The 17,827-nt window shown below is 50.5% G+C and overlaps 1 protein-coding gene across 1 annotated transcript; it reads left to right on the top strand.

The window, feature by feature from the left end:
• The first annotated feature begins 11,316 nt into the window (after positions 1–11,316).
• p2ry1 (purinergic receptor P2Y1) lies at positions 11,317–13,796 on the top strand. Its single transcript, XM_084674431.1, has 2 exons — positions 11,317–11,798; positions 12,283–13,796. The coding sequence occupies exon 2, from the start codon at positions 12,309–12,311 to the stop codon at positions 13,371–13,373; it is 1,065 nt and encodes a 354-aa protein (XP_084530557.1). The 5' UTR covers positions 11,317–11,798; positions 12,283–12,308; the 3' UTR covers positions 13,374–13,796.
• The last annotated feature ends 4,031 nt before the right edge of the window (positions 13,797–17,827 follow it).

The raw sequence follows: 17,827 nt of genomic DNA, 5'->3' as shown, positions 1-17,827 counted from the left end.
ATTGTGAACAACCAAAAAATAAGTGCCAAAGGGAAGAACCATAAGAGCATGTAGTTAGGCAAGTTACAATTTAAACAACATGAATCTCTAAGTGCAAGTGTACCTTAGTGTGTACAGTCCTGTTAGAAATACACAGTCCTGTTAGAAACACAGAGCCTGTTAGAAACACACAGTCCTGTTAGAAACACAGAGCCTGTTAGAAACACAGTCCTGTTAGAGAGAGAGGAGGAGGGGGAAGAGACATGGACAGAGATTGAGACTGGAAGGGGAGATTGAGAGAGGAGGGGGAGAGGGAGAGATTGACAGAGGAGGGGGAGATTGAGAGAGGAGGGGAGAGATGGATGAATGGAGACTGCTCTAGTGACAAGGATGCCTTTCCTACTCCCTGTCATAACATACTGCATGTTAGAACAACACTGATGGAAATGTTTATATGATTTAGGGAGTGTCTCTATCTTTCTCTCTCTCTTACACACAATCTGATAACCTGTTCTCAGGATTTTGTTGCCATTAAGTTAATCAGTGTTGCAAAAACAATTGGCAGTGAAATTAACCAAAATCCAATCATAAATAAAAAATAAATGAAACTGTAATATGTCTGTGTGTGTGTGTTTGTCTCTGTATGCATGTATAGTGTGTTTTGTGTGTGTTTGTATATGTGTTTGTGCGTACAGTGTATAGGTCTTTGTGTGTGTGTGTGTGTGCGTACATATAACCAAAGTTGTCAATCATAATGACAAGCAACATTTTACTTGCACACAAAAAAAACTATGATCTTTCTTTTATGAACTCAAATACTGTCACTCTCAGAAAAATAGAGGTGGAGGAGTAAAGACGTGTGTGTGTTTGTGTGTGTGTGTTTGAGTGTGTGTGTGTGGTGCTTCACAGTATTTTATGAAGCGTGAACATGACACACAAATGATTACAATAGAATTAATAGATGATGGGAAAGAGAATGAAAGAGAGAGAGAGAGAGAGAGAGAGTGTGAGAGAGAGAGAATGTGTGTGAGAGAGCAAGAGTGTAAGTGAAGAGAAGAGTTCTGTGTTTTGTTGTTGTGGGGAGGTTGCTGATTGGATGTTGGGGTAACTTGGGGCGGGGCCGACTATGGATCTGGCCAACAGAACTCCATCACAGGAGACCAGAGAAGAATAACTTGCTACACTTCCTGCGAAGAAGGAAATCAACATGGAGGGAAAGAGATGGAAGGAGCAAGGACAAAGAATGAGGGAGAAGAAGAAGAGAGGAAGGAGAAAAGAGGGAGGAGGGGAGCAGGAGAAGAATGAGGGGATGGAATGACGGAGGGAGGGAGGAGGAGAATGAAAGAGTGCTGGAAGAGTACAGTGTGTCAGGGCAGGATGTGGGTCACCCTACTGACCCAGAGAAGAACAGGGGCCATTCAGGAAGAACAGGATGCCCCGGGGCCAGCTCTGGTCCTGGGGGGGAGAGGAGGGCAGGGCAGGGCGGGGCGGTGGCTGGAGGGGCAGGGGGGGAGGGGAGGGCAGGGCAGGGCGGGGCGGGGCGGTGGCTGGAGGGGCAGGGGGGGAGGGGGTGCAGAAGTGTGCCATCATTCTCACATCTTGTCACTAAGACCTCTCAGTCCCTCTCCTGTCTATTTCTGTCTGACTGACAGGGAGGAGGAGGAGGAGGAGGAGGAGGGGGAGGGGGAGGGGGGGAGGTGGAAGATGGGGAGGAGGATGGGGAAGAGGAGGGGGAGGAAGAGGGGAAGGAGGAGGAATGAGGGTTGAGATTTAGAGCAGGTGGTCATGGCATGATCCAACTGCAGACAGGAAGTGAGGTGTGTGGGTGTATGTGTGTGTAAATCATATCACATCTTGCCCTTGATCTTCCTGTTTCTCATCTGTCGAGTCGACTAGAAACCTACGACGGTGTCTCTCTGCCCCCATCAGCATCACAACATGAGGAGCGAGAGATTTAGAGAGAGCTCATTCAGCTGAGGCAAGCTCCTTATCAGAATATTGCAATCCGTCCCTCCCTCTCTGTCTTTCTGTCTCCCTCCCTCCTTCTCTGTCTTTCTGTCTGTCTCTATCTCAGTCTCTCTCCCTCTCTCCTGTTTCCCTCCCTCTCCTTCTCTTCTCTCTCTCTCTCTCTCTCTCTCTCTCTCTCTCTCTCTCTCTCTCTCTCTCTCTGTCTCTCTCTCTCTCTCTCTCTCTCTCTCTCTCTCTCTCTCTCTCTCTCTCTCTGTCTCTCTCTCTCTCTGTCTCTCTCTCTCTGTCTCTCTCTCTCTCTCTGTCTCTCTGTCTATCTCTCTGTCTCTCTGTCTATCTGTCTGTCTGTCTGTCTGTCTGTCTGTCTGTCTGTCTGTCTGTCTGTCTGTCTGTCTCTCTCTCTCTCTCTCTCTCTCTCTCTCTCTCGCTCTGTCTCTCTCTCTCTCCCTCTCTCAACTCTCTATAACAGAGAATCATTGTGTGCAGTCCTACATGGTGTCCATGACTGTTTGAACACCAACATCCGGTTATGCCAGCCAAAGTTATAACAGTATCTTACAGAGTGTGTATATAGTCTGGGGGTGGATCTAGAACAGATGAAGAGGTAGAAGGTTCCCCCTGTGTGTTGATGAAAAGTACCTAATAAGATGATCCCAGTAGAGCCGACTAGTGAAGACTCTCCCTCATCACGTTGACCAGTCTCTCTCTCTGGGCATGCTCAGTACACACTGATACCCCTGCTGTTTCCTGTCTGCTTCCTTGTCTAGGAAGCAAGAATTAAAAAACAGGAATACACATATATATATATACACACTCTGTCATTCTCTTTCCTCTCTTCTTATTTCTCTCTCTCAAACAAACACACATACTCAAACTCAAATACAGACTCTTTCTCTCTCTGTCACGCACACACACACACACACACACACACACATATTCCTCCATTGCCACTTTCCTCCTATTCAAAACTCAAATTCACACTGTCTTTCTCTCTCACACACACACACAGACACACACCCAGACACACACACACACCCAGACACACACACACACACAGTACACTCTGACCCCAGCTTGTCTGAGAGAGGGGAGCAGCTATGTTGTTATTGTGCTCTGGTCAGTCTAATTTCCCTGCTATTTCCTGTTTCGTCTGTTTTCTAATTACTTTTTCTTTCTCGCTCTGTTCTCTGTCTCTCTTTCTGTTATCCGCACACACACACAAGCACATGCGCACACAACCGCACACACACCTACACACACATACCCTCTCTGCTCCTGAAATCTGCAATCAGAGATAACTGTACCCTTCCTAAACTCCCTGACAGAGACCTGATGGTCGACGTCTAGACTCTAAACAGTCTCTATCAGGGACTCACAGACAGATACTTTCTCTGCAGAGCACGTCATGTATGCTGAGCAGTGATTTGCTGTGCTGTGCTCAGCTATGCTATGCTATGCTATAAGTTGTGCAAGAGGCTGCAGCTAATGATGGTGGCAAAATCATCTCCTCGTTTGGACAGAGTTCACCCACAACAGAAATGCTTTCTGTGTTTAGCCCCTTATTAGGCGCGGAAACAGGAAGACATCCAGACCATACGGATTACTGACAGAGAGAGAGAGACAGAAAGAGAGAGGGGGCGAAAGAGAGGGGGCGAGAGAGAGGGGGTGAGAGAGAGGGAAAGACAGAGAGAGGGGGAGAGAGAGAGAGGGGAGAGGGTGAGAGAGAGGATGAGAGGACTAAATTGCACATGAACAAAAAGAAAAATAAGATGTTTATTGGAAAGAAGTTACACCAAAACAGAGCAGAGAAGAATGCTGTCTGGATGTAAGCACACAGTCCACAGTGGCAGACTGTGTCTGATCAAAATCAAGTGGAGTTGGATCATGCAGGAGACCTAGCGAGTCACTACCCACGCATCATCACGCGTCAGGGCACACCTTCCAAATAGGGCGGGGTATATAGCAGGGATCCCGGCACTTGCATTGCTAGTGAGACACAGACGATCTCTGCCTCCTGCGGCCTCCACCTCCCCGGCCTCCAACCTTTGACTGGTTCTTCTTTTACATTTAATCATTTAGCAGATGCTCTTATCCAGAGCGACTTACAGTAAGTACAGGGACATGCTCCCCGAGGCAAGTAGGGTGAAGTGCCTTGCCCAAGGACACAACGTCATTTCAACTCAGTCCTCATCCACTACCAACCCAGTCCTCATCCTCTACCAACCCAGTCCTCATCCACTACCAACCCAGTCCTCATCCTCTACCAACCCAGTCCTCATCCACTACCAACCCAGTCCTCATCCTCTACCAACCCAGTCCTCATCCTCTACCAACCCAGTCCTCATCCACTACCAACCCAGTCCTCATCCACTACCAACCCAGTCCTCATCCTCTACCAACTCAGTCCTCATCCTCTACCAACCCAGTCCTCATCCTCTACCAACCCAGTCCTCATCCACTACCAACCCAGTCCTCATCCTCTACCAACCCAGTCCTCATCCACTACCAACCCAGTCCTCATCCACTACCAACCCAGCCATGCTCCAGACCTTCATCCTCTAAGGAACTCTGGGACATAAAGCAACACAGCAAGCTAAGCCTTGCATGAGTCAGTGACAGAAATATGCAAACATTTGTCATAGCATGGATGATGTGTGTGTGTGTGGGGGTGTGTGTGTGTGTGGATGTGTTAGTGGGTGTGTATACGTGTGGTCACGTGTGCGTTTGTGTTAGAGTGTGTGTGTGTGTGTGAAGGCTTGTTGTGTCATGTCCTGTCGGTCTGTCTCCCACACTTTGCAGTCTCAGCCTTGGCATGGTTGCCTATGGCACAACATGCAGTACTGTAGTTTGGCATGTTTGAACAAGTGGACTCAAATCAAATCTGTAAACTACACACAGACACACACACAAAGGTTAACCTATTAAAAGCACTGTAATGATTTTGGATTTAGTGTGTCTATTGAACATGAACGGCTTCAAACGGGTTCCTGACCACTGCCAGGATGATGTCACAATGCAGAATCTTCTCTAAAGACACGTATGATGATGATGATGATGATGAAGACAATGATGTCATTCTCAAATAGATCACTCAAAAGGCTCGTCCAGTAACTCTCTCCACCAGACCACGAAAGTTCAGTGGACACTCAGCAAGCCTCCTGGATCATCATCCCTCCCCTGCCCCCCCCCCCCCCCTGCCCTTCCTGACCATCTGGGGTACACGCAAACCTTTCTCTGGAAGATGTCTTTAACATCCTGTTGAAAACATTCTCGTTAAGACACACAGTGATGGGCCGTACACTGTATACAAACACTTATGCACTCAAACCTTACTTCCACCATCCCACCCACCATCCCACCCACCCCACACACCCCCACACACCCACCCACACACACACACACACTTTGAGCATGTACAAAGGATTGCCCTTTGACCCAAAGTGATGTAGAGCATGTGGAAAGTGCACAGGCTCACCCAACCGCTCTGCACTGTGCTGTTCCTGTCTAACAGTCAGCACAGGCAGGGTTGGTGAAAGGTGTGCCACTTCTCCACTCCTCTCTTCTAATCCTCCTTTCATTACTTCTCCTCTGCCTTCTCCTTCACTCCCTTCTCTTCTTCTCAATGTTCCTCCCCTCTCTTCCCCCATCTGTTCACCTCTCCCCTCCTCTATAACCGTGTTCTGGAATGCATCCTGGGTGAGTATTGATCGTGCTTCTTGGATAGGGAGGCAGATCCCAAGCGCTGAACTCAGCACATCCACGGAGAAGAGCTCAACAGGAATGGAAACCATTAGCTCCACTTACTGTCTCTATCCCTCCCCCTTTTGCTGTCTCTCTCTCCCCCTCTTACTGTCTCTATCCCTCCCCCTTTTGCTGTCTCTCTCTCCCCCTCTTACTGTCTCTATCTCGCTCCCCCTCTCGTCCTGTCCTCTCCCCCTCCATCCCTTCATTCCCAAATGAGAGCCTAAAGACACGTTCCTATTACACCCTGTCCATCCCTTTGTCCTTTCATCCATCAATAAAAGACAGAAACATTATATTCTTTAGAGTCATTTGAGAGGAGGGGGAGAGTGAAAGGGTGGGCCCTGTGTGCTTGTGTGTGTGTGTGTGTGTGTTTGTGTGTGTATGATCTGGTTCCCTTTACAAGAGAGGAAGAGGAGGAGGGAGAGAAGAGAGGAAGAGGAGGAGGTAGAGAAGAGAGGAAGAGGAGGAGGTAGAGAAGAGAGGAAGTAAATAATTCTGAAGCAGAAAACAGCAGAGAGGGAAGGATTAGAGATATTTTGCAATATCTGAAGTCTGTGTGTTTGTTATGATATTTATGACTTACACAGCAATAGAGATGTAAACGAGATAATGGAAGAGTGGATGATGGAGGGATGGATGATGGAGGGATGTGGGACACTGACCACAGGTGCAGTGGCCTGGACCACATCTGACCTGTACGCTGCTTTTGTGTCTGTCCCTGTGTGTGTGTGTGTCTGTCTGTGTGTGTGTGTGTGTGTGTGTGTCTGTCCCTGTGTGTGTGTCTGTCTCTGTGTGTGTGTGTGTGTGTGTGTGTGTGTGTGTGTGTGTGTGTAGCTGACCTTCACATCTGATGAAGCGACAGGCGGACAGGGAGTCCTGACCTTCACATCAAGGCTGAACCCAGACTCCACATACAATACAGGAGAACGGAGGAGGTGTGTGTGTAGGTGTGTGTGTTGCTGTATGTAGGTGTGTGTGTTGCTGTGTGTAGGTGTGTGTGTTGCTGTGTGTAGGTGTGTGTGTTGCTGTGTGTAGGTGTGTGTGTTGCTGTGTGTAGGTGTGTGTGTTGCTGTGTGTAGGTGTCAAAACTCCTGATGTGCAGTAAGATATAAATAAATACTCCATAGTGACCGAGATCATTCAGAGAAACAGCGCATCCCAGAGGAGGAGGGAGGAGGAGGGAGGTGGAGAGAGGTGGAGGGAGGAGGAGGGAGGAGAGAGGAGGGAGGAGGAGAGAGGAGGGAGGAGGAGGGAGAAGGGAGAAGGAGCAGAGAGGAGGAGGGAGGAGGAGAGAGGAGCAGAGAGGAGGAGGGAGGAGGAGAGAGGAGGAGAGAGGAGCAGAGAGGAAGAGGGAGGAGGAGGGAGGAGGAGAGAGGAGGAAAGAGGTGGAGGGAGGAGGAGAGAGGAGGAAAGAGGTGGAGGGAGGAGGAGAGAGGAGGAAAGAGGTGGAGGGAGGAGGAGAGAGGAGGAGGGAGGAAGAGGGAGGAGGAGGGAGGAGGAGGGAGGAGGAGGGAGAAGGGAGAAGGAGCAGAGAGGAGGAGGGAGGAGGAGAGAGGAGCAGAGAGGAGGAGGGAGGAGGAGAGAGGAGGAGAGAGGAGCAGAGAGGAAGAGGGAGGAGGAGGGAGGAAGAGAAAATAATAGAGAGGAGGAGGGAGGAGGAGAGAGGAGCAGAGAGGAAGAGGGAGGAGGAGGGAGGAGGAGGGAGGAGGAGCAGAGAGTAAGAGGGAGGAGAGGGAGGAGGAGAGAGGAGTAGAGAGGAAGAGGGAGGAGGAGGGAGGAGGGAGGAGGAGCAGAGAGGAAGAGGGAGGAGGAGGGAGGAGCAGAGAGGAAGAGGGAGAAGGAGAGAGGAGCAGAGAGGAGGAGAGAGGAAGAGGGAGGAGGAGAGAGGAGCAGAGAGGAGCAGAGAGGAGGAGGGAGGAGCAGAGAGGAGGAGGGAGGAGGAGAGAGGAGCAGAGAGGAGGAGGGAGGAGGAGAGAGAAGCAGAGAGGAGGAGGGAGGAGGAGAGAGGAGCAGAGAGGAGGAGGGAGGAGGAGACAGGGGAGAGGAGGAAAGAGGAGCAGAGAGGAGGAGAGAGGAGCAGAGAGGAGGAGGTGGGAGCAGAGAGGAGCAGAGAGGAGGAGGGAGGAGGGAGGAGCAGAGAGGAGGAGGGAGGAGGGAGGAGCAGAGAGGAAGAGGGAGATGGGTGGTGGGCTCACGTGTCTCCAGGCTGGGCTGTGTGCAGCCTGATGAGGAAGATCAATACTGACTCTGACTCACTGAGGAATCCCTACTCTGAGAGGAAGCAGGCGCGTGTGTGGTTGTGGTTGAGGGTGCGGGTGTGAGAGAGAGAGAGTGGGAAAGAGACAAACAGGAAAGGGAGAGATGGATGGAGGAGAGGAGCTGGTGAAGGAGAAGTAGAGAAAGTGATGGATCGATGAGGAGAGAGGAACACTCAAAACACACAGTAGAGGTAAACAAGCCATCAGAGGAGAGATGGATGAGCTACTGGGATGGAGAGGGAGGGGGGGGGGTAAATATCACTGCCTGCTGTGAAGAACTCAGACCTCATACAATCTTCCTGTCTCACACACAACTCTGCCTATCTGCCTGCCTGCCTGCCTGCCTGCCTGCCTGCCTGCCTGCCTGCCTGCCTGCCTGCCTGCCTGCCTGCCTGTCTGTCTGTCTGTCTGTCTGTCTGTCTGCCTGTCTGTCTGCCCGCCCGCCCGCCTGTCTGTCTGTCTGTCTGTCTGTCTGTCTGCCCGCCTGCCTGTTTGTCTGTCTGTCTGTCTGTTCTGTGTGGATGCTGGTCAACTGCATTCAAGGACTGCCTCAGGGCTGCGTGTGTGTGTCTGTGTGTGTGTGTGTGTGTGTGTGTGTGTGTGTGTGCGTGTGTGTGTGTGTGTGCGTGTGTGTGGATAAGAGAAGGTTATCTCATACATGATGTTTTTTCCTGATGCCCCAGTTCTCTGAACGACAGCAGAATGCAGAATTCATCCTGAACATCCTGACAATGGTGTTCCAGATCAAACTCACCACATTGCTTACTGACACTCATCAATATTTGTGATGTATTTATATTTGTGATATAACCGTTTGTGATCTTGTGAATGACTGCTGCGGCGATCCGGAGTGGACGTGAACACCCCTCTAAACTATCATGAACCAGTAACCACAGTGTTCCAGGCTTCCTCAGATGTGTGTGAGAAAACACACCCTGCTCCCTCTAAATGTCCTCGACAGAACAACACCTCCAGACCCCTCCAGCTCCACCTGCTCTCCGTGTCAGTCTGCTGGGATGGCAGGGGCAGCAGGCCTGGTGGGGCAGTAGGCCGGGTGGGGTAGTAGGCCGGGTGGGGCGGCAGGCAGGCCGGGTGGGGCGGCAGGCAGGCCGGGTGGGGGTGGAGCTCCACCACCTGGGATGACTTGTTCTGATACGTGGGTGGTGGGAACGCCCAGAGCTTCTGGAGATCTAAACCAGGACTGTGGTTACACTCCAACCCTGCTCCTGGAGAGATACCCTCCTGTAGGGTTACACTCCAACCCTGCTCCTGGAGAGATACCCTCCTGTAGGGTTACACTCCAACCCTGCTCCTGGAGAGATACCCTCCTGTAGGGTTACACTCCAACCCTGCTCCTGGAGAGATACCCTCCTGTAGGGTTCCACTCCAACCCTGCTCCTGGAGAGATACCCTCCTGTAGGGTTACACTCCAACCCTGCTCCTGGAGAGATACCCTCCTGTAGGGTTACCCTCCAACCCTGCTCCTGGAGAGATACCCTCCTGTAGGGTTACACTCCAACCCTGCTCCTGGAGAGATACCCTCCTGTAGGGTTACCCTCCAACCCTGCTCCTGGAGAGATACCCTCCTGTAGGGTTACCCTCCAACCCTGCTCCTGGAGAGATACCCTCCTGTAGGGTTACCCTCCAACCCTGCTCCTGGAGAGATACCCTCCCTAACCCAGTGGGGGGTTCCTGTCTGCAGTGACAAATGCAGTGGCCATTTCCTACCCTGCCTTGAATACGGCTTGAACACACACACACACACACACACACACAAAGCAGAAATGCAGGCAGACTTTTAGACAGACAGAAGTTCACAAGCCAAAATACAATAATGCTTTCTGTTGCTCTTTATCTCTCTTTTATCTCTCTCCCTTTCCCTCTCTCTTTCCTCCTCTCTCTTTCCCTCTCTCTCTCTCCCTGACTCATGCAGTTTCACCTTACCCCTGCTAATGATATAAAAAGGGAAAGTATGGATTCACATTAAGCTTCATTCATGATTCATTTTAAAAGATTGCACTGACCTTTGATTTATTTTCAATCCAACTGTACTTTGTATCAACTTCATCTCTAAGTCTGTTCAGTTTCCCATCATTGTGTAACTGTCCTACCTCTTTCCATTTCCTCCTTACTTACCTCCCCATCTCCATCCCTCCTTCCTCTCCTCTCTCCCTCCCTCCCTCCCTCCCTCCCTCCCTCCCTCCATCCCTCTCTCTCTCTCCATCCCTCCATCTCCCCTCCCTCCCTCCCTCCCTCCTCCTCCTCTCCCCTCCCTCCCTCCCTCCCTCCCTCCCTCCCTCCCTCCCTCCCTCCCTCCCTCCCTCCCTCCCTCCCTCCCTCCCTCCCTCTCTCTCCCCTCCCTCCCTCCCTCCCTCCCTCCCTCCCTCCATCCCTCCATCTCCCCTCCCTCCCTCCCTCCCTCCCTCTCTCCCTCTCTCCCTCTCTCCCTCTCCCTCTCTCCCTCTCTCCCTCTCTCCCTCCCTCCCTCCCTCCCTCCATATGACAGCTGTTTCTCAGGGTTTATCCTTCATCTCTATCTTCAGCTGGGTTTTATAAGCAAGGGACCCTCAACATCTAATCAAGAGCTTTCTTTCTTTGTTTATCTCTCTGTTCCCTCTCTTTTCAGCCATGTCCATCCCCTCCTCCTCTCATGTCTCTGTTCCCTCTCTTTTCAGCCATGTCCATCCCCTCCTCCTCTCATGTCTCTGTTCTCTGCTTGCAGACAGAGAGGATGGATGGAAGCGTAGAACACGAGAAATGATATAGATGTTACATAGCTGGAGAAAAATGCCACACTTTAATTGCTACATGAGACAATTCAGTACATAAATCATGGTCCGGATTCTCATCGTTGGCTAGCCAAGGTGCCATGTGAATAATGGAGTCGCAATACAAATGCCACCAATTAGAAACACCTCCCTCCTTTGAGTAAAATAGTTGCAGACATAAATGCCAGTCAGATTGTTAAATCTAGTCACAGGTTGTGTTGAACATCTTTATGTTTATTTAACTTCGACGAATTAAATGTGGAGTTGATAGCGTTCTGTAACTTTTTCACCCTGCGTAATGTCTCGCGGAGTGGGCAGGAGCAGACAGGGATAGGCTTGTTGACACATCCGCCTTGCGCAAATTCACGAGCTTTATAACCTACCGGTGCGCACGGGCCACATGTAAATCACGCGTGTACACTGAACAGTCTTGGCGTTGTCGTTGTTAGCAAGCAGCCGCGCCTGAACCAGTGACCTGAGCTGTGGCAATAAACGATTTGGATTTGACGAGTTCGGGTGGGTGGAAGGAAATAGCGCGCCTTGGGAGTCTCTCTCTCTCTCTCTCTCTCTCTCTCTCTCTCTCTCTCTCTCTCTCTCTCTCTCTCTCTGTCTGTCTCTCTGTCTCTCTGTTCCTTTTCTCTCACTTCCCCCGTCCCCTTCTCTTCCTCTCTCTCTTGCCTCTCTCCCTCCCTCTCTCTCTCTCCTCTCTCTCTCTCTCCCTCCCTCTCTCTCTCTCTCTCTCTCTCTCTCTCTCTCTCCCCCTCTCTCTCTCTCTCTCCCCCTCTCTCTCCCCCTCTCTCTCCAGAGCTGCTTGTAATTCCTACACTTTCGTGCCAGTGCTCGCAGCTGTCTCGCGCTCCTCGGTCGTTGACAATCGTCGAGCAACAACGAACCGGGGACTTTGCCGTGAGCTCTAACCCGACGGATTTTAACTTTTATAGGCACTGTGGTACATGGGACATGTTAATGGAGTTGGATATACGGCGACACCTGACGTGATTGACTTTGCCGCTTTTGTTGTCACTGACTGAAACCTGTTCAACTGTTAAGACACTGTAGGAATGTGGAATAGAAGTCACTGGTAAGTAAACAACTTTGTCTTACAGTTGTATCCGCTCGACCAGTTGTGATTTGTATTCCCGGTGCATGTCTCGATCACAGATTCAGTGTGACGGAGACTGGATTCAGGCAAGGGTTTACAAAAATCGTAATGATCGTTCGCACCGGTTGGTTACCATGTGAATGATACACGGATTTCGACTCAATGATAACAATTTTAGGGATTGTCTCTTGTAACCTGCCCTGAATAGCGACATTGAAAAAGACATCTACACACTATGTAGCCTACATTTAGCATGAAAAAACATGTTATAAATGTACAGACCGTGACTCTGCCCGCTAAAATACGTCTGATCATTGATCTCTTCCTCTACTCTCTGAATGTACTGAATACATGTTGCTATGGATGCAATGAATGAATGAATGAATAATAACACAATAACGTAAAAAAATTGATGATAATAATCTACATGATAAAAATGTTTATTTTCCTGTGTGCTCTTCAGTAAAGCTCTTGCCGCTCCCTGACACCATGACAACCGAGGTGAACCTATCTTCTCTTCTGAACATCTCCGACGCCCACAATATGAGCAGGGGCTGCTCTCTCACCAGGACCGGCTTCCAGTTCTACTACCTCCCCACTGTGTACATCCTGGTGTTCCTCACCGGCCTAGTGGGGAACAGCCTGGCTATCTGGATGTTCGTGTGCCACATGCGTCCCTGGAGTAGCGTCTCTGTGTACATGTTCAACCTGGCCCTGGCAGACTTCTGCTACGTGCTCTCCCTGCCCTTCCTCATCTTCTACTACTTCAACAAGACAGACTGGATCTTCGGAGACGTGTTGTGCCGGCTGCAGCGCTTCATTTTCCACGTCAACCTGTACGGCAGCATCCTGTTCCTCACCTGCATCAGCGTCCACCGCTACACCGGTGTGGTCCACCCGCTCAAGTCCCTGGGACGGCTCAAGAAGAAGAACGCCGTGGTGACCAGCGCTCTGGTGTGGCTGGTGGTGGTGGTGGGGATCTCGCCCATCCTCTACTACTCTCGCACGGGGTCCAAGAGGAACGCCACCACCTGCTACGACACCACCACGGAGGATGAGCTCCCCGGGTACTTCATCTACAGCATGTGCATGACGGTGTTCGGCTTCTGCCTGCCCTTCATCATCATCCTCGGCTGCTACGGCATGATCGTCAAGGCGCTGATCTGCAACAACATGAACAACTCTCCGCTGCGACGCAAATCCATCCACCTGGTGATCATCGTGCTGGCTGTGTTCGCTGTGTCCTACCTGCCCTTCCACGTCATGAAGAACCTCAACATGCGGGCGCGCCTGTTCTTCCAGGGCCCGGACATGTGTGACTTTAACAACCGCGTGTACGCCACGTACCAGGTGACCCGTGGCTTGGCCAGCCTCAACAGCTGTGTGGACCCTATCCTCTACTTCCTGGCTGGAGACACGTTCAGGAGGAAGCTGTCACGGGCCACCAGGAAGACCTCGCGGAGAGGGGAGAACGTCCTGCAGTCCAAGAGCGAGGAGACGGCCCTCAACACCCTGCCGGAGCACGCTGGGGAGAACGGTGACAGGAAGCTCTGAGAGGCTGCAGGGCCTGCAGGGCCTCCAGGGCCTGGTCCTGGGCCTAGCTCGAGCGCTGTGGTCATCCTGGGGCTGGTCCTGGGCCTGCAGGTCCTGGGTGCGTGGATGGACCTGGCTCCGTACATGAGAACCATCATGGAACATCTGAGTTCCTGACTGTTTCAAGAGACTGGAGGAGAAGTGCTCAGATCCAGCCACCATGGACATGTTATCAGTGTTACCTTTGACCACATAAAACCCTCTGATACAAGCCTCTAGAACACATGTGCGTTGTGTGGTGGAGTGTGTGTTTCTGCATGCATGTGTCTGAGGGTTTGTGTGTGTGTATATAAGTATGTATGTGTATGAGAGTATGTGTGTAGGAGTGTTGGTATATGAGTGTGTGCGTATATGAGTGTGGGTGAATAAATGTGTATATGCGTGTCTGTGTGTTTGAGTGTGTGTGTGTTTGTAATACCGGACTGTGCTCTGAATAATTATGCTACTCGCCCGAGTGTAAGAGCTAAAAGGGTCCCCCTCCTCTCTCTCGCTCCCTCTCTCTTTCTCTCTCCCTCCTTCCCTCCCTCCCTCTCTCTCTCTCTCTCCCTCCTTCCCTCCCTCCCTCTCTCTCTCTCTCTCCCTCTCTCCCCCCCCCCCTCTCTCTTTCTCTTTCTCTCTAACTCAATCATCATAAATGGGCTTGGTGAGCAGAGGCTGAGCTGGGACCATCCTTGATGCCAGATCGATAACTGAGCTGCGAGGCGTCTGACTGGCTGTGTAGCACCAGGCTGGAGGTGAGGACAGGCTTCAGAGCAGGAACACATTTCACCTTTTATTCCGTCAGCAGAAATAGTGCATGTAGAAAGCACAGCGGAAGATCTGAAGTGCGTAGTTCTAACAGTGTCGATCAGCTGGGATCAGTTCTAACAGTGTCAATCAACTGGGATCAGTTCTAACAGTGTCGATCAGCTGGGATCAGTTCTAACTGTACCTTGCTTTGGATAAGGGCTGAATGAAAATGTTATCGTGTTATGTTTTTGTTATAATAACTACTTCCTCTCCTCTGTCCTGTAAGAGGGATGGACAGGGTGGTGTTCTAGTGTGGGAGAGGGATGGAGAGGGTGGTGTTCTAGTGTGGGAGAGGGATGGAGAGGGTGGTGTTCTGTGGGAGAGGGATGGAGAGGGTGGTGTTCTGTGTGAGAGGGATGGAGAGGGTGGTGTTCTGTGTGAGAGGGATGGAGAGGGTGGTGTTCTGTGTGAGAGGGATGGAGAGGGTGGTGTTCTGTGGGAGAGGGATGGAGAGGGTGGTGTTCTGTGGGAGAGGGATGGAGAGGGTGGTGTTCTGTGGGAGAGGGATGGAGAGGGTGGTGTTCTGTGGGAGAGGGATGGAGAGGGTGGTGTTCTGTGGGAGAGGGATGGAGAGGGTGGTGTTCTGTGGGAGAGGGATGGAGAGGGTGGTGTTCTGTGGGAGAGGGATGGAGAGGGTGGTGTTCTGTGGGAGAGGGATGGAGAGGGTGGTGTTCTAGTGTGGGAGGGGGATGGAGAGGGTGGTGTTCTGTGGGAGAGGGATGGAGAGGGTGGTGTTCTGTGGGAGAGGGATGGAGAGGGTGGTGTTCTGTGGGAGAGGAGAAGGCTGTCTGCTTCTCTCAGCCTGTCCCGGCTGCCTGCCCGTGTCCTGCCTGACATACCCAAGCGTAAAAGAAAGCAAACGTACATTACAAGCGTACTACATAAGTACTAGTATTAACAAACTTACATATATCAACGTTGTCAATAAGTATGTGAATGTACAAAATCTGTACATTAAGAACACTTCTAATTGTGTAGATTCATGTTAATGAGAATGTATTAATCTGTTGTCTAATACGTGTACAGCTGTTGTGCAGTTGTGCTCCAGCAAACTGTCCTGCCTCTGTCCTTTCTGGGTTCTAAACTTCTACACGTGTACAGTCTGTCCTGCGTCACATTTTGCTATTGTTTTGTAACGTCATGGCATGCAGGGGCGGTTCTAGGAGGGGGGCAAGTGGAGACCCAGTGCCCCTGTAACAACAAGCTTGGACCGCCTTTCTGGGACCCCTAAATATACAGTCTGAGTCATTATAAACATGCTCTCTTGCCAGTTAATTCCTGCAATGCAGTGAAGAAAACTATATGACAACAAAAATGCTTAATGTAACTGGCCCCCTCATCCAGTACAACTGGCCCCAGCTTGGCCCCCCCAGCTGTACTGGTCTAGAACCTCCCCTGGTCCGCCAAGTGTCTCTAGTCATAGACCTGGCAGGCATTTTGGTCAGAGTATTGTTAGTGTATTGTGGACACTGCAAGCAGGCCTGGAGCTGGAATGAGAAGACAGAATCCTATTTGTCAAGCAGGATGATAGAAGACTCCAAACTCTCCAGGCATTCTGGGGCCTGGCTCAGTGGTACAGTACACTGCAGATCAACAGATGGCAGGTTCAAATTCCCCCCTGTAAAAACGACCGCAGAGTCAGTACCAGTTGATGTTCTGCTGCCAGGTCACTGGTCCTGGGTGTTGAGTCGTCTTTAATCGTCTGTGACGCTCAGAGCCTGGGACTGCTTTACAACCTTTATAAAGCAGATCTCCACTTCCTGCACAATTGTTCTTCAGTTAGACAGCGTCTTGACTGTTCGTGCTCTTATATTAAACACCAGATGATATACACTAAAAAAGCTCACGTTCCCTCCTAACTATCGGAGAGCGAATCCAAGACCTTGTTCTGCTCATTCCATTTCTATTCAGGTGAGACAAGTGGTGTATCTGTTGTAGATAGTTGACATCATGCATTTCATAGAACCTAAACTTGACTAGCAGTTAGCTAGACACATATATGACATCTATCTATAAACTGTATATATGTGTAGATAGATGTGAAGATAGAACTATGTATAGATAGAAATACAGTATACATAGATAGATAGATAAATAGATAGATTTCCCTAGATTAGAGTTACTGTGTGAAAACTGACTTCTGCGGCAGCAATATCTCACCGTTGATTTGAAGTTGTACAGCATATGGGGACACTTGTGACTTTGTGAATAAACTTTTATATAAAACACCAGGTTGTAACACACCTCACCCTGTCCTTTATTTCATACTGTGAACTTTACAGGGATCTATGCTTTTTCACCGTGCTTCTTACATGCCCTCTCTCTTCACAACCTCCTTTCTTACCACCCTGGGTTCAGCTCTGTGTGTTTCTGCCCTGGTGCCTGTTTCAGAGACACACAGAGAGAGGATCACAGGAGTCAGAACAGTTTACTTTGCAAACTCCTGTCACCTCTGCCATGGCACCATTGGTCTAGCCTGGGTCCACCCCCCCCTACAGGAATCCACTCCTCCCTTCCAGGGACAGCCTCCTTTCAGATGCACCTTGTTCTCCCTCCTGGCGTTTCCTGGGACAGCCTTTGTTCCAGAGACAAAAGCTCTGGGAGTCATGGTTGCAGAGAGAGAGAGAGAGAGAGAGAGAGACAGAGAGAGAGAGACAGAGAGAGAGAGAATTGAGTGAGAGAGAAAGATGATGGGAGGGGAGGGTGGGAGGGTAGGAGAGAAGAGGATAGGAGGGGAGAGACCAGGAGTTATTGACTCCAGGAAACATAAACGACCCTGCCTTGTGAATACTAACGCTCGCCTACCCTGCCTTTAAGAGCCTGGCTATGGTTGGCTCTATGTATGTGTGTGTGTGTGTGTATGTGTGTGTGTGTGTGTGTGTGTGTATGTGTGTATGTGTGTGTGTGTGTGTGTGTGTGTGTGTGATGGTCTGAGGGCACTGTGTGCAGTAGTCCTTATTCAAACAGGTGGCTGTTATTGCATCTGTTGTCATGGTGTTAAGTTGTCATGGTGTTGGGTTGTCATGGAGAGGCAGGCAGGAGGGCTGTACATTATTCCACAATGTCTATTGATGTGTAACAGCTCTCTGTGTGTGTGTGTGTGTGTGCATGAGTATGTGCGTGTGTGGGTGTGTGTGTGTTCAGGGACATGTATTGAGGCCTACTGGAGTGTGAGGGCTAGTAGAGGGGATTTAGGAACAGAAAGGATACATGTGCAGCCAAAGAGACATCAGGGCTGAAGCCTGAACACTGCAGGATCCTGCCAAATCCTCTTCTGTTGAAAACTCCCCTTCTTCTCTTCTTTCTCCTCCTCTCTTTAGCTCTCCTCCCCTCGTCTCTCCCCTCGTCTCTCCCCTTCTCTCTCCCCTCCTCTCTCTCCCTTCCTCTCTCTCCTCCTTTCATGACAGTATTAGCTGGATTACAGTGTGTATCTAAGAGTCCAGGTGTGCGAAGAGATTCTGCGAGCAGCTCATTGAGACACGCCCACTTCCTCCATCTCTTTCACTTTCATCAGTCACCAGTCATCAGTCACATGACCCCTCCCACCACCACCAGGAAGTGGTGTGAGTCCTCCTTCCAGACGCTTCTGCCAGGCATGGTCTGGGCTGGCCAGGCTCTCCTGGAAA

Source organism: Hypomesus nipponensis, chromosome 15 (assembly GCF_054491055.1).
Source record: "Hypomesus nipponensis isolate SF chromosome 15, ASM5449105v1, whole genome shotgun sequence".
NCBI lineage: Eukaryota > Metazoa > Chordata > Actinopteri > Osmeriformes > Osmeridae > Hypomesus > Hypomesus nipponensis.
The sequence above is the reverse complement of the archived record's forward strand: the minus strand, read 5'-3'. Positions and strand labels throughout refer to the sequence as shown.